Below are 14596 nucleotides of genomic sequence, written 5' to 3' on the forward strand. Positions count from 1 at the left end.
GTGAATGTAAAAGTGTATGTTTAAGTATTGTAGAAAATAAAAAAATTAAAAAAAAAATTAAGTAAAAAAAAAAGAAAAAAAAAAGCATGGTTGAGGGTCAGGCACAAGAGATCCTCCAGGATATAGATCGCAAGCTGAATATGAGCCAATAGTGCAATATGGCTGCAAGAAAGGCAAATGCTATTTTGAGCTGCATTAATAGAAGTATAGCTTCCAAATCACGTGAGGTACTGGTTCCTCTCTATTCGGCCCTGGTTAGGCCTCATCTAGAGTATTGCGTCCAGTTCTGGGCTCCACAATTCGAGAAGGACACAGACAAGCTGGAGCGTGTTCAGAGGAGGGCAACCAGGATGATCAGGGGTCTGGAAACAAAGCCCTATGAAGAGAGACTGAAAGAACTGGGCATGTTAAGCCTGGAGAAGAGAAGATTGAGGGGAGACATGATAACTCTTCAAATACTTAAAAGGTTGTCACACAGAGGAGGGCCAGGATCTCTTCTTGATCCTCTCAGAGTGCAGGAGACGGAATAACAGGCTCAAGTTAAAGGAAGCCAGATTCCAGCTGGACATCAGGAAAAACTTCCTGACGGTTAGAGTAGTACGACAATGGAATCAGTTGCCTGGTGAGGTTGTGGGCTCTCCCACACTAGAGGCCTTCAAGAGGCAGCTGGACCACCATCTGTCAGGGATGCTTTAGTGTGGATTCCTGCATTGAGCAGAGGGTTGGACTCAATGGCCTTGTAGGCCCCATCCAACTCTGCTATTCTATCATTCTATGTGGGGGAGGAGCAGCAGCAGGCAAAACCTCCCTCTCCACTATCCAACCCCTCTTCCACTCTAACCCCTGCTCCTGTGGCGACACCGGAGAGTGTAGGCAGGCCAGCTGTGTCCCCACAGAAGTGACAGACCAGCATGGTGTGGGACCACTTTGAGGTGGGAGCAGATCCCCGCTTTGAGGTCTGTCACCATTGTAAGGCATGTCTGAGCAGGGGTCAAATGCCAGGGCACTTCAGCACCAGCTTGCCTCGGTTTTGGTGTAGCCGGATGCTGTGGGTGTCACCCACGGATCTATTGCTTACTCGTGCAATGCGAGAGCAACTTGGTGCCAGTGTATCTGGCCTGCGAGCCCAACTCTCCACTTTTTCTCCTGAAAGGTGAGAAAGTAGTATCTGGACTTTGATCATTATTTTCCATCATCATCATATGACTGGCTGTGCTTAGAGTTCAGTAAGTCAACTGTGAAGGAAGGGATCATATTCCTCTCTTCGTACCATCCTATTCAGGTGATGCCACAGCATCTCTCAGGCCGTTTCTGCACCTGCCTCCCCCCCCCTCCCCGATCATCCTGGGCTCATCCCTGTGCAGGGGATCCCAGGAGCAGGCAGGGACGAACCCTCCATTTTCCTGGGATAATCCTTAGGTGTAGAAAGGGCCTCACTGTCTATGAACCACTTTGAACCACTGTGCCCACCTTGCTGGCCCGATTTGTATTTTTGGCTGCACAATTGGAAATCGACATAGTCTTGGGCTCTCACTGACTTGTGCGCTCATCATCACTGACTGCTGCTTCTGACTGCTTCTGTGAATGCCTGTTTTAAACACTTGCACAGGTGTCCAGTATTATGTTCTTCTGCTTTGCATAGCCAGCCACACTATCTGTGTATTAGTGACTGGTCTACCTAGTAGTTCCTCACTTATACTCCCTAACTGCTAATTGGAGTCTGAATAGAATGACCCACAGGCTGTGTAAGGGTACTTTTACAACACAAAAGAACACTGAAGGAGAGATTTGCACTTGAATGGAGAGTGTGTGATCTTCTTGAATACACAGAAGTTCTCTCTTTGCTAAGACTGCTTGAACTGTTCCTTTGAAAAATCCAATCTTTTAAAATTAATCGCAAGAAAACCACAGAACAGAGATCTTGGAGAATTTCTGCAGATGACAACCATGAGGCCATCTGTACACTCAACAATTTTCACTTGGATATCTTGAAAAATGAAAACGTTATAGCACTTTGGACTGCCTGAAAATCCAATTTTTTTTAAAAAAAAAAATTGCAACAAAGCCATAGTACTTATCATTCTGAAAATTTCCACAGAGTACAACCCTTATGCCATCTGAAACCTCAACAATTTTCATGTTGATATTTTTCCTGTCCGCTTTCCCCATTTCTCTTCCATTATGGCACCATCCGACAGCCACTCCAGTTGAAGTCCATTTGCTGCACCAAGTGTGCCCTAATGTTACTTTTAAGACCATTTAGGTATTACTTTATGTGCTTCTGCTCTACCCATTTAATGGGAAGAAGGAGATTCATTTCCTCTTACAATTTAGGGGGGAAAAGAAATTTCACTGCCTTTAATTTGGTCAGCAAGGAGGATATTACACAAGAAAGGAACGGTGCATGATATAAATGTTGTAAAGGCACCTCTTCCCATGGTTAAAGTAAAGTCTTTGCATGAATTCCCAATCTCCATTTAAAATGGTCTCAGATAGCAGGGCTTGAGAAGACTTTATGGGGCTGAATAGAGCAACAATCTAACTCAAGCTAAGGCCCTTTCTACTCCTAAGGATTATTCCAGGAAAATGGAGGGATAGTCCCTGCCTGCTCCCGGAATCCTCTGTGTGTCATTTGGGGAATGTCTACAACAGCCCTATATTCAGGGCTCTAACAGTTCAATGTTGAAACTGTGGAAAAGATGGACGATGCTTTTCAGCCCCAGTGGAACATGCAAATCGTTCCTGAGACGTAAACATTGGGGAGCAATTTGCTCTGTGCACAGGAGATTCCTGGAGCATCCATAGAAAGCAACAAATGGAATAACCCTGACGTTGAGCCACTAACTAATGGATTTCTTGGAAATAGCGTCATTATGCCACACCCTTGCTGGACAAACATAAAGGGCCTCTCCGGCATTTTCTGTACATGCTTTTTGTGCTCAGCGCTGGATGGCAAGATCTCTTGGAATCAGGGAAGAGGCTATGACTGACTGAGATCCTAATGTTCTAGTAGGGGACCATCTCAAGCCTGCCTAAACCCATTTCTGTTCACACAGATACGACTGGGAAAAGGTAAGAAATTCTTTGCATGAAACCTTGTGTTCATGGCAAATACTACTCCTCTGAGATAGTCACCTCCTCCTTTCTGTTCTTTCACACTCTTAGCCCTCATCCTAAGCAAAATGAGGCTGAGCCATCCCTAAATGTTAGGTGTACAGAGCTAAGAATGATTAACACTACTCAGTTCATCTACCCACGTCTCAGTAATGTACAGTATGTCAGCCTTTCATCCGTGATTTCATTGTAGATTGTAAACACTTTATTGTTATGCACCATGCTGGCATTAAACAACAGACAAGGATTTGGATCCACAATTTGACACCTTTGGAACTCCAGCTGCTATGGACACCAAATGGTGGGAGGTGTTAAGAATTGGATAACCAGGGGACTGGAAACAGAGGCCTATGAGGAGAGACTGAAAGAACTGGGCATGTGTAGCCTTGTCAAGGGAAGACTGAGAGGAGACATGATAGCAACCTTCAAGTGCTTGAAAGGTTGTCACACAGAGGAGGGCCAGGATCTCTTCTAAATCATCCCAGAGTTCAGGACACAGAATAATGGGCACAAGTTTGTGAACCGCCCAGAGAGCTCCGGCTATTGGGCGGTATAGAAATGTAATAAATAAATAAATAAATAAGAAGCCAGATTCCGGCTGGGCATCAGGAAAAACTTCCAGACTGTTAGAGCTGCACAACAATGGAACCAATGACCTAGGGAGGTTGTGGGCTCTCCGACACTAGAGGCATTCAAGAGGCAGCTGGACAGCCATCTGTCAGGTATGCTTTAAGGTGGATTCCTGCATTGAAAGGGGGGTGGACTCGATGGCCTTATAGGCCATTTCCAACACTACTATTCTATGATTTTATGATTTGGAAGGACACCAGGTTATCCCTCACCAGATAGTGGCATAGCTGGGCCACCAACAAAAGCTGGTAGAATGCATTCAGTGCTACCGAGGCCACCTGAGCTTTAAATGACAGAGATGGTTCTAGGAGAACCCCAAAGCTATCAACATGCTCCTTCAGGGGGAGTGCAATCCCATCCAGAACAGGTTGAACACTCTCCATCCGGTAAGCAGAACCACCCACTATCAGCAATCTCAGTTTATTAGTCCTCATCCAGTCCATTGTTGCAGCCAGGCACAGGTTCAGCACATCCACAGCCTCGCCTGATGAAGATGAAAAGGAGAAATAATGCAGTACCTCCCACTCCCAACTCCGTCATCTCAGAAGAACACCATGTTCAATGATATCGAAAGCCACCAAGAGATCAAAGAGAACCAACAGAGTCACACTCCCCCTGTATTTCTCCTGACGTAGGTCATCATACAGGGCAATCAAGGCTGTTTCTGTACCAAAACCAGGCCTGAAACCTGACTGAAATGGATCCAGATAATCGGTCCATCCAAGAGTGCCTGGAGCTGGCTCACAACCACCTGCTCAGGGACCTTGCCCAGGAATGGAACATTTGCCACTGGCCTATAGTTATTAACATTTCTAGGGTCCACGGAAGATTTCTTCAGGAGTGGTCTCACTACTGCCTCTTTCGGGTGGCCCGGGTACACTCCCTCTTGCAAAGAGGACTTAATCACTTCCCTGGCACAGCTAGTTGTTCCATCCCTGCTAGCTTTTATTAGCCCTAAGGGGGCAAGGATCCAATATGAAGGTACTGCAGGAGTGTTGCCCTCTTTTTTTATCTGGTCACTCTAGCTATAACCTTGCAGCTTTAACTGTTGCGAGGAAGAAGGGATTTCACCAGGTGCTACATGCATACAAAGGACACCTGCTGAAATTCCTTTTTCAATGCCACAGTTAAAGATACAGGAGCCCCGTTCTCCTTTCATACGGTCACCTTAGAACAGTGTAGCTTTGTCCCCTTCTCTTCGTGTTCATTGGGACTGTCCACCACCAGAATGGAAGCCATTGGCAGAACACTGTCCCCCAGTAGCCTTCTGTATATTCCTAGTTATGCTCTGGATGGATTAGAGACCCTTGAGAGATTTCCTGGAAAGTGCACAGGTGACTGTAGGGGGAGGAGAGCAAGTTGAAGCTTCCAAGCCCCCCCCCCCCCCCCACATCCAGTGTTGTGAATGTGCTTTATATGACAACGGTCTCAGGTTTAATCCCTGGCATCTGCAGTCCTTGACTTTGGGATGAAAGGGCTAGGGGAGACCTCCTTCACCCCATGAATTTGGAGACCTTCCACAAAGCAGAGCAGACAGCACTGCTACAAAGTAGCTTCTGTGAGCAGTACTGACTCCATTTTGAAGCAGCCAAAACCGCACCTGCAGCAGGAATGAGACTGAGAGCATTCACACAAGGATAGATCATGTAATCATTTTCTGATAGACTTCTTCAAATGCATTCCACAGAGACAAAGGTGGGAGTAAAATTAAGCAGAATACAAATGCTGGATGACAAGAATGATACCTGGTCATGCACATGGTCATGCAGCCCTGTTGCTGAACCCAACCTGAACATAAAGCAATTGTTATTGTGTAAACTCATCTTTTGTGAAGAGAATGCTTTCAACAAGTACTGCCATTTTCCCCAATCACCCTCTTTTGTTATGTCTCTCTCCCATAGCAAGTAGCATCACTTCCAGGGTTTATGAGCAGTGATGTCACTGCTTTTCTTTAGATCATATACAAAACCCCTCAGGTTTTAAGAGAAAGGAGAAGCTGGCTCTCTCTCTCTTTGACCAGAAGCACAAGGCATGCAACCCAATCCAGCTTGCGTGAGCAAGCTGCCATTGGTGAGTGGTTTGCCTCCCTGTATTCTTCCTCTTCACCTAAGACCAGGAGTTGCAATGCTCCCCAGCTCCGGTCTAGAGGAAAGGGCTCCAGCCCAAATCAAGGTATATTGCCTTTAAGGATTTCCTCTGCTCTTTCCCCTGTTGTGTGTGTATGCTGTTAAGTCTCAGAAAGTTTATTTTTCCTTTTTGAAACTACTTCTAAGCCTCCACTTGCTCAGCTAATTTCCCCAAAACTAGCTTGTGCATTTGTATTTGTTTCAACCTCAATAAATGAGACATTGTGGTGTTATCTTCAACAGTGTGAATTTCTTGAGTAAGAATTGCCTTACTTAGCCACAGACGCTGTATTGCCAATGTCAAAAGATTCCTTATAAGTAGGTGTAAGTCTCATTAGAACGTGTACAAGTGTGTACACGGATCTAGTGAGAGCACATCACGTAACAGCACCTAGCTAGGTGGATCAGTGGTCTGATTCAGTGTAGAGAAAGCATCCTCTTTTCAAATTATTCCCCTGTGGTCTCTCTCTGCCTTCTCCTTTTTCCTAGCCTTTCCTTTGCTGTCTTTTCCTTTATTCTGCCAAAAACTACATGGGAAAGTGGGACATTGAGGGAAGATTTGACTGGTGGGTGGTGTAGTAAGGCAGCCCTAAAGGGAAATGGGAAGAATTGCTTAAAAGAGAATTATTATTATTATTATTATTATTATTATTATTATTATTATTAATTTATTTATATAGCACCATCAATGTACATGGTGCTGTACAGAGTAAAACAGTAAATAGCAAGACTCTGCCGCATAGGCTTACAATCTAATAAAATCATAGTAAAACAATAAGGAGGGGAAGAGAATGCAAACAGGCACAGGGTAGGGTAAGCAGGCACAGGGTAGGGTAAAGCTAACAGTATAAAGTCTGCACAACATCAAGTTTTAAAAGCTTTAGGAAAAAGAAAAGTTTTTAGTTGAGCTTTAAAAGCTGCGATTGAACTTGTAGTTCTCAAATGTTCTGGAAGAGCGGGGATGGAATTGGAGAAGAAGAGATCGTGAGTAGGATATACCAAGAAACAAGGCCCAATAGTAAGGGTGGGGAGACCTTTAAAGAGCAAATGTGAGGAGATTGTGTAGGACATGGAAGAGGATTGGAAGTCAGTGAAGTGATTCATGGAGGGGGCAAAAATATGGCGTGAGTGACAGGAAGAGTCAATGATTTGGGCAACAGGGTTTTGGGTGGGTTAGAGGACTTTGGTATGAAAAAGAGTGTGCGGAGAAGAGGTGGTCACAGTGGTCACGTTAATGGTGACCAGACCATTAACTCTATTATTATTATTATTAATAATAATAATAATATTTATTTATATAGCGCCATCAATTTTTCATGGTGCTGTACATTTCCAAGATAAAAAATGGCGAGGGATGTGGGGTGGGTTGCAATACTGTGCAGTTTGAAGCATCATGAACATAAGGAGTAAAGAAAAGAAATCAAAGAATGTGACGATGCCCCTGTCCCATTTTTTATTATGGTTTCTGGTATGGTCACCCTAGTTTCTGGTATGGGACCAACTGCCAGCAGTAGGCTGGGTGTCCAGGTTAGGTATGGTTGAACCCCTATAGTATTATATATTATTTATTTAAAATATCCATAGGCTGCCTTTCTATACCCAACATATAAGAATAAAACATATAAAAATCATGATAAAACCCCAAAACAAACAAACAAACAATGTGGTAATTAAAGCAACAAATGTTCAACAAAACAACGAACGTCAGTATAAAACCGAACCCACAACACAATTGCAGCTGTAAGTGTTCAATGCTTAAGTTAAGAGCTAAACTTACCAATAGGACTAAAGGGGCTTTGCTAGACGGAGGTTCAGCCCAGGCTGACCTCGGGCTCACCTCTGTGCATCCAGATGACATACAGGGGATCCCAGCGTCAGCCAGGGCTGAAACCTCCTTCGGCCTGGGCTAACCGGAACCTCTTTTTGGCCTGGTATTACCCGCGGCCTCAGGCTAAGCCCAAGACTGCAGGTTCTAGCTTGTTTTGCTGCTTTTCCTGCTACCGCGCTTACTCACGAGTAGCCAGGACAAGTGGCGGACACCAGGGGAGGTGTGTGGGGAGATCAGAGCCCGAGGGAGGTGGGGGGTGAGATCAGAGGCAGGAGGGAAGGGGGCTGGAGGGCAGGTGACAGAACTGGCGGAGATGGGGGAGAAATGAAGCTGGCAGGAGAGGGGTGCTGGCGGGTGGGCGATGGAGCTGGCAGGGATGGGGGGAAGTGAAGCCGTCAGGAGAGGGAGGAACTCATGGCCAGGGAGGGGGGAGGGGGGAGATATTTTTTTAAAGGGCCTTACCTAAGTGCAGGAGCATTCCTGCGTCCAGCCCCTTTAAAACATAAAAATAAACGGCAGACACGACGAGGCTTTGCTTTCTCCCGTCACGTCCATGTCTAGCAAGGCGCGACACCCTGCTCCTCCCACCCAGATTATGCAGTAGATCTAGCAAAGCCCAAGAACTCAAATGCCAACTGCTGTGTTAAAAGCCTGAAATTGAAAAAAACAATACTTGCTATGTCTTACTACCATTTATATCCTCCCCTTTTCCACACAGATGGCTAACAGCAAAAGTAATGCCATTTCATTATAAATTAACCTAATCAATAAGCGGTTATTGAAACCTATTCAAGGAATGAAGCCAGCAATTCAAGGCTAAACGCTACAGCTCTTTCTGTCATTATGCTTCAGCTCCATAGCAAAAACTGATCTGATCTCTCTTTTATCTCCTAGCTGGTGCGTCCACAGAAGAAGTTGTCCCAAAGCAGAGATTGAACATGATGAACAATTCCAACCTGACATCCGTTTCCTATTCGGAGGCTACAGAGTGTTATGGAACATGCAATGGAACTGCTTTCCCAGGTGGCAATGTAACTGGATATAGTACTTTACAGAACCTTATTCGCTGGTTGGCAGTTTGTTTAATCTGCAGTTTTGGACTTGTGGGGAATGGAAAGGTCATCTGGCTTCTTGGCTTCCGCATGAAGAGGAATCCTTTCACCACCTTCATCCTGAATTTGGCTGTTGCTGACTTTGGGGTCCTTCTATGCATGTTTATGTTTTTTTCAATTCACATTCTATTGACATTTAGAATTGTATTTTCCGGTTTCTTAACAAGGGAATTCGTATTGTTATCCTTTTACTTAACATGCAGCATTAGCCAAGTCCTTCTGGCAGCCATCAGCATTGAGAGGTGTGTGTCTGTCCTCTTCCCAATTTGGCATCGATACCACCGTCCACCACATTTGTCCACCACTGTGTGTGCTCTCATATGGGTCATCGCCCTGCCCTTTGCAATTTACTTCATTCTTTGTGTGACTACTCAGTTTAGAACTCCTCTCAGAATAGAATACCTGTATATTGCAACTTCCTTTCTTTGCCTTCCCCTCATGGTTATCTCATCTCTCATCCTTTTTATCAAAGTCTGTTTAAAATCAATAAAGAATCAGCGGAGGAGACTTATAAAAACAATCTTGATTACTCTCCTCTTCTTCCTAATATTTGCTTTCCCACTGAGTGTCATTGAATTCATCGACTTTTTGGGAATGAAATCCATGCATTATATACATCTATATGCCTATAGCGACATAGGTGTCTCCCTAAACAGCAGTGTTAATCCACTGATATATTTCCTTGTTGGGAGAAAGAAGAGCCAGTCTAGAGAGGATATGAAAGCTATCCTCCAGAGTGTTTTCAGGGAAGAGGAGGAAACAACGGAATCCCCAGTTTAAACACAGTTATTACTCCACCTTTATAAGAGTCACAAAAATCACCCCCTACATTTGTCAAGATAGCAGTAATTGTTGCATATTCCTTAAGACATTTCCTTAATTGTGTTAGATGAGCTCGTTTGAAGAAAGCAACTAAGATTTACTATTGTTTGTTAAATATAGCAACTGTATGTTAACCTCATCATTATTACTACTTTATTACAAATTAAAAATTAGCAACTGATGGTTATAAACTGGGAACATACTTATTATTTAGCCATTATTATGTCTTAAGATTCTATTAAGACCTGTAGAGTAAGCAACTGTCTATTAACGATTTACTATTGCTTGTTAAATACAGCAACTGCAGGTTAAACATTATTTTATTACAACTTTATTACAAATTAAAAATTAGAAACTGCTTGTCAAGAACTGTAATGCTTTCTATCAAACCAATTGCTTGTTATAAATTTATACCCACAACTGCATCCTCTGAAAGTGATTACATTCGTGTTCTTTAGCCACCTATTAGGTCCTTCTTTGGCTAGACATATAGTTCCCCAGGAAGCCCAAAGGAGGATTCGTATCTATCAAGTTCAGCTGAGAACAGTTGCTGTAGATGGTGGACCTGTAAGGATTAGTGAGGCTGGGTTTCCGGCAGACCCAGCCAGGAGACTTTATGGCCTATTAGACCCTCCATTTGGTAGCCTGCAAGTGCGTTTGCCTCAGAAAGCAAATGGGCATATGAAAACTGTTACTAAGGTCTGCTGTTTTGTTTGTCTTTAATAGACTGGGGTCCAGACTTCTTCAGAAGGGAATAATGTTATGTGATTGACGTCAGGCTAAATGTTCTCCAGGGGTCCTCCTTACTCAATGCCTTTGATACAAAAAGATTAAGAATTCCCTCAACTCTGTAACTTTTGACGTTACTAAACCTGTGAAAAATAAACTTACCTGATATGCTTAACTATTGTAGGTGACTTTGATCAGCAGCTCACCGCCTCCCTTTGTTCGAGGTACAAAGGGAGGTCTCAGACACATAACACCCCTTTCCCCATCCCTTTGCAAGAGTCAGATTCCATAAAAGGTGAAGTTTCAGATACAATTTCAAACAGAGCCAATCGGTTTCCAGTCCAAATTCAGGGTGGCTTTTTTTGACCTATTAAATGTTCAACATCTTGGGATATGGGCAACTCACAGACCATTGCCTCCTATATGTCACTCCCCCTATTAATTGCACACTGTAAGCAGACTTTGCAACTGACCTCTCCTGCATCTGAGGTACAGAAGGTGTCTACACATCATAGGGCCTTCTTGTCAGTGGCACCAAGACTGTGCATCTCAGGACTTAGCTAGACCTAAGGTTTAACATCCCGGGGTCATCCCTGTGCATCTAAATGACACACAGGGGATCCCGGGAGCAGGCAAGGACAACCCCGGATGATCCCGGGACAAACCTTAGGTATAGCTAAGGCCTCAGTCACTCCCAAAGGTAGTTCACATTGCACCTTTAGTGTCAGCGTCAAAGCAGTTTAATTTATGCCTGGATAAATAGCATTCTGGTGATTGCTGATGTTTGTATATTCTTTGTTCAGCATTGATATACTGCATGATATGGTTCAAATATATATATATATATATATATATATATATATATATATATATATATATTAGTCTGTGCACTCATTTGGATCAAAAAGAGCATCCAATGCATTCCCATCCTCTGTTCCCTTTCGATATTCTTTCCAGATTGCTTCAAGGAGAAAGGCAATTGCATCAAGGAATAGGAGCCATTGATGGGAATTAATTCAAGAACTAAAGCTGTGTAGCATCATAGTCACTTGTCTGTGCCTAATATGATGTATTACCTTTGAAGCAATGATAGACATTTTCTCCTGCCTGGCTAGTACTTTAGATGAAGCCTTCATGACATTTTGCTCAGACACGGGCCACAGCTAGACCTACGGTTTATCCTGGGATCATCCAGGGTTCAATCCTGCCTGAGCACTGGATCCCCTGTGTGTCACCTAGATGAACAGGTTTGATCCCTGGACGATCCAGGGATAAACCTCAGGTCTAGCTATGGCCATCGTCATATCTATGATATGGAGCCCAAAATGCAGAAAGAAACTGGGCACATGCTTTTGACAGTTAATGTCAGGAAACCATTTAATATCATCACTATCATCATCATCAGAATCCTGCCTGGATATCTGCTGGTAGTTTTTTTGTTTTTGTTTTCAGTTGAAAGCAGACAAAACAGATATGAGAGTCAGGAAATGGGTTGAAGTAAGCCACCTCTGGCAAAGAGGGCACAACAGGGAACAGGCCTGCATTAAATAAAGAGTGTCTCTGACCACCCCACCCCGCCCTGCTTCAATGTTTACGTGGCGTGCATGAGCATGTAGGCCCTGCCCGTAAAGCTTATTCTCCGCTGGATTGTATGCAAATAAAGATAAAGAGGCACAAAACACAGCACATCACAGAGATTTTCGGAAAATTAGAAACCGTGTCTGAGAGGATGAAAGTCATTCAGATATCAATTGCTCCAGCTGTGAAGGGTTGTTGCTGTTGTTGTTTAGCTGAGGATTGTTCTCCTGAAGTTGCATGTTCATTGATGAGCAGTGCACATTTTCCACCTCAGTTCTAACTGTAGGGGGTGGAGCTGAATGGCCCCTTCCCAAACTCCATTCATGCAACCCAGGCCAGATCTACGCCAATCAAGATATAACACTTTGAAAATGGTTTGAAAACTTTATACCACATATGTCATGGGCCACAACAGGTGTCAATACCATTATAACCCGTTATAAAGCAGGACTGTAGATCCTATCCCAAGCTCAGCTTACCTGAGCTTGTCTGGCTGAATACATGGAGAGGAAATATTAGAAAACTCCCTGGTAGGTGCAGTTTGAACCTGAGTCTCCAATGAACATGAAAGACACTGCAACCATGTTCAGTCATCAATCATGCGCTCTCCTCCACAATTCTTCATCCTATTCCTTCTATTCCTCCAGTCTCCCACCCCCACCGGCACTCTGTATGATATGTTCTTTGAGCACTCAGTTCTCATTGGTGGTAAGGATTGGGTAACAATGGCAACTCTCATCGAGGAGCAGGTGTCTGAATCGCTCAACGAGCATGCTGTGAGCATCCAGTAACTCAGCAAGCAAGGTCCAGGAGTGGGGGAGTCCAATGGACTGCCAGACCAGTGGGGCATTCTCAGCTTCTCTATCTGGAATCAGCCAGTCAAGTCAGGACAGAGTCAACCTGCAAGCCACTTACAATGATGCTCCCTCTCAATTGAGTATCACTTTAATTGGGCTTCAGCGTAACAGCAATGGTTCCTGAATCCCGGAGGTGCTGAAATTATTTATGTCTACCTTTCAGTTTAACCCCATCCAAAAAAGATGAAATAATAAACAATGTATTGGAAAGTAGACTGAGGCCTTTGCTAGACCTACCTGGAAATCCGTACGTGAGGAAGGGCAAGCCCGCGATTCAACTATCGCAGGCTGTTGCTCTCATCCACATGTCAGATGCGATGGACTGCAGGAAGGACCCGTCGCGTCCACCATTTTTATTTACTTTCTTAAAGGGGCGGATGCGCATGAACCGTCGTGCGCAAAGATAAGTGTTTTTTAAAAAACTAAATGGGTTTCCCCACTCCCCCCACCCTGCCTCTGATGGGCGCAGCACTCCTGTGGAGCACTGTGGACCGTGTGCGGCTTCTCCCGGCTACGCGCAAGTAAACAGCATAGCTGGGGAAAGCCGCGTAACGGGCTGGACCTTCCGCGGTCCCAGGCTCAGGCCGGGAATGTGGAAATACCAAAAGTTGAGCTCATTACCCGAGGGCAAGGGAGGGTTGAGCCCTGCCTGAGCCCGGGATCCCCTGTGCATCATCTGGACGCACAGGGGTGAGCCTGGGGAATCAACCGGGGCTAAACCCTCGTCTAGCAAAGGCCTTAGTCATATGTGTTGCTCTTTCATCTGCGCAACCTGCTATGTCATGGCTTTACCCCCTTTTTTATCACCAATCTGCTTTTGGAAAGGGTACATATTAAGGCATTTAGTACATTATATAGCAAAAGTCTCCTCCTTCTAAGTTCTCTTATTACTATCTTGACTACCAATAAAAAACTTCTTCTTCTTCTGGTTGTGTGGTGTTAGCAGACTGATCTCCTTTATATATCACCACAATCCCAAGATCTCCTTTATATATCACCACAATCCCAAGATCTCTTTCTTGTTCGGTCACCACCAGCTCAGATCCCATTAGGTTATACTTGAATTTGGTTTTTTTTGCCCCAACGTGCATCACCTTACCCTTGCTCATATTGAACCACATCTGCCGTTTGGATGCCAACGCTCCCAGCTTGGAGAGAACCCTCTGGAGCTCTTCACAATCCCTTTGTTTTTTAACAACCTTAATTAATTTGGTGTCATCAGCAAACTTGGCCACTTCACTGCTCACTCCTAATTCCAGATCATTTATTTATTTTATTTATTACATTTATTTATTTATTACATTTTTATACCACGCAATAGCTGAAGCTTATGAACAAGTTGAAAAGAATTGGTCCCAACACCGATCCCTGTGGGACCCCACTATTTACCTACCTCCATCGGGAGAATTGAGCATTTATTCCTATTCTCTGCTTTCTGTTCTATAACCAGTTACTGATCCATGAGAGGACCTCTCCTCTTATTCCATGTCTACTAACTTTATTCAGGAGTCTTTAGTGGTGGACTTTATCAAAGTCTTTTTGAAATCCAAGTAAACAATGTCCACCAGATCACTCCTGTCTACAATTGAAGCCCACGATGGGCCGTGAAAAAAGCAGGTAAGCCTCCCTCCTCCCTGCTCCCTTACCAGGCTCTGCCGCCGCCGCTGCAGCATGGACGGCGGTGTCGGTGGTGCCAGGTAAACCAACCGCCCCATCCCCTTACCTGTCGCGAGCTTCAATTGAGGCCCCAGCTTGAAGCTGGAAGAGGCCTCGGCCTTCACTTCCGGCTTCAACCGGGGC

The 14596-nt window shown here is 44.4% G+C and overlaps 2 protein-coding genes across 2 annotated transcripts in view; one reads left to right on the top strand and one right to left on the bottom strand.

The window, feature by feature from the left end:
* LOC134401988 (MAP kinase-interacting serine/threonine-protein kinase 1-like) overlaps window positions 1-14596 on the bottom strand; it is a 758389-nt gene that overhangs the window by 14232 nt on the left and 729561 nt on the right. The gene's annotated exons all lie outside the window — the stretch shown is intronic.
* Window positions 1086-9590, top strand: LOC134401990 (mas-related G-protein coupled receptor member H-like). The gene is made up of 4 exons (XM_063131355.1): window positions 1086-1153; window positions 4972-5078; window positions 8593-8911; window positions 8978-9590. The coding sequence occupies exons 1-4, from the start codon at window positions 1086-1088 to the stop codon at window positions 9588-9590; spliced, it is 1107 nt and encodes a 368-aa protein (XP_062987425.1).

Source organism: Elgaria multicarinata, chromosome 7, assembly GCF_023053635.1.
Source record: "Elgaria multicarinata webbii isolate HBS135686 ecotype San Diego chromosome 7, rElgMul1.1.pri, whole genome shotgun sequence".
In the NCBI taxonomy this organism is placed as follows: Eukaryota; Metazoa; Chordata; class Lepidosauria; order Squamata; family Anguidae; genus Elgaria; species Elgaria multicarinata.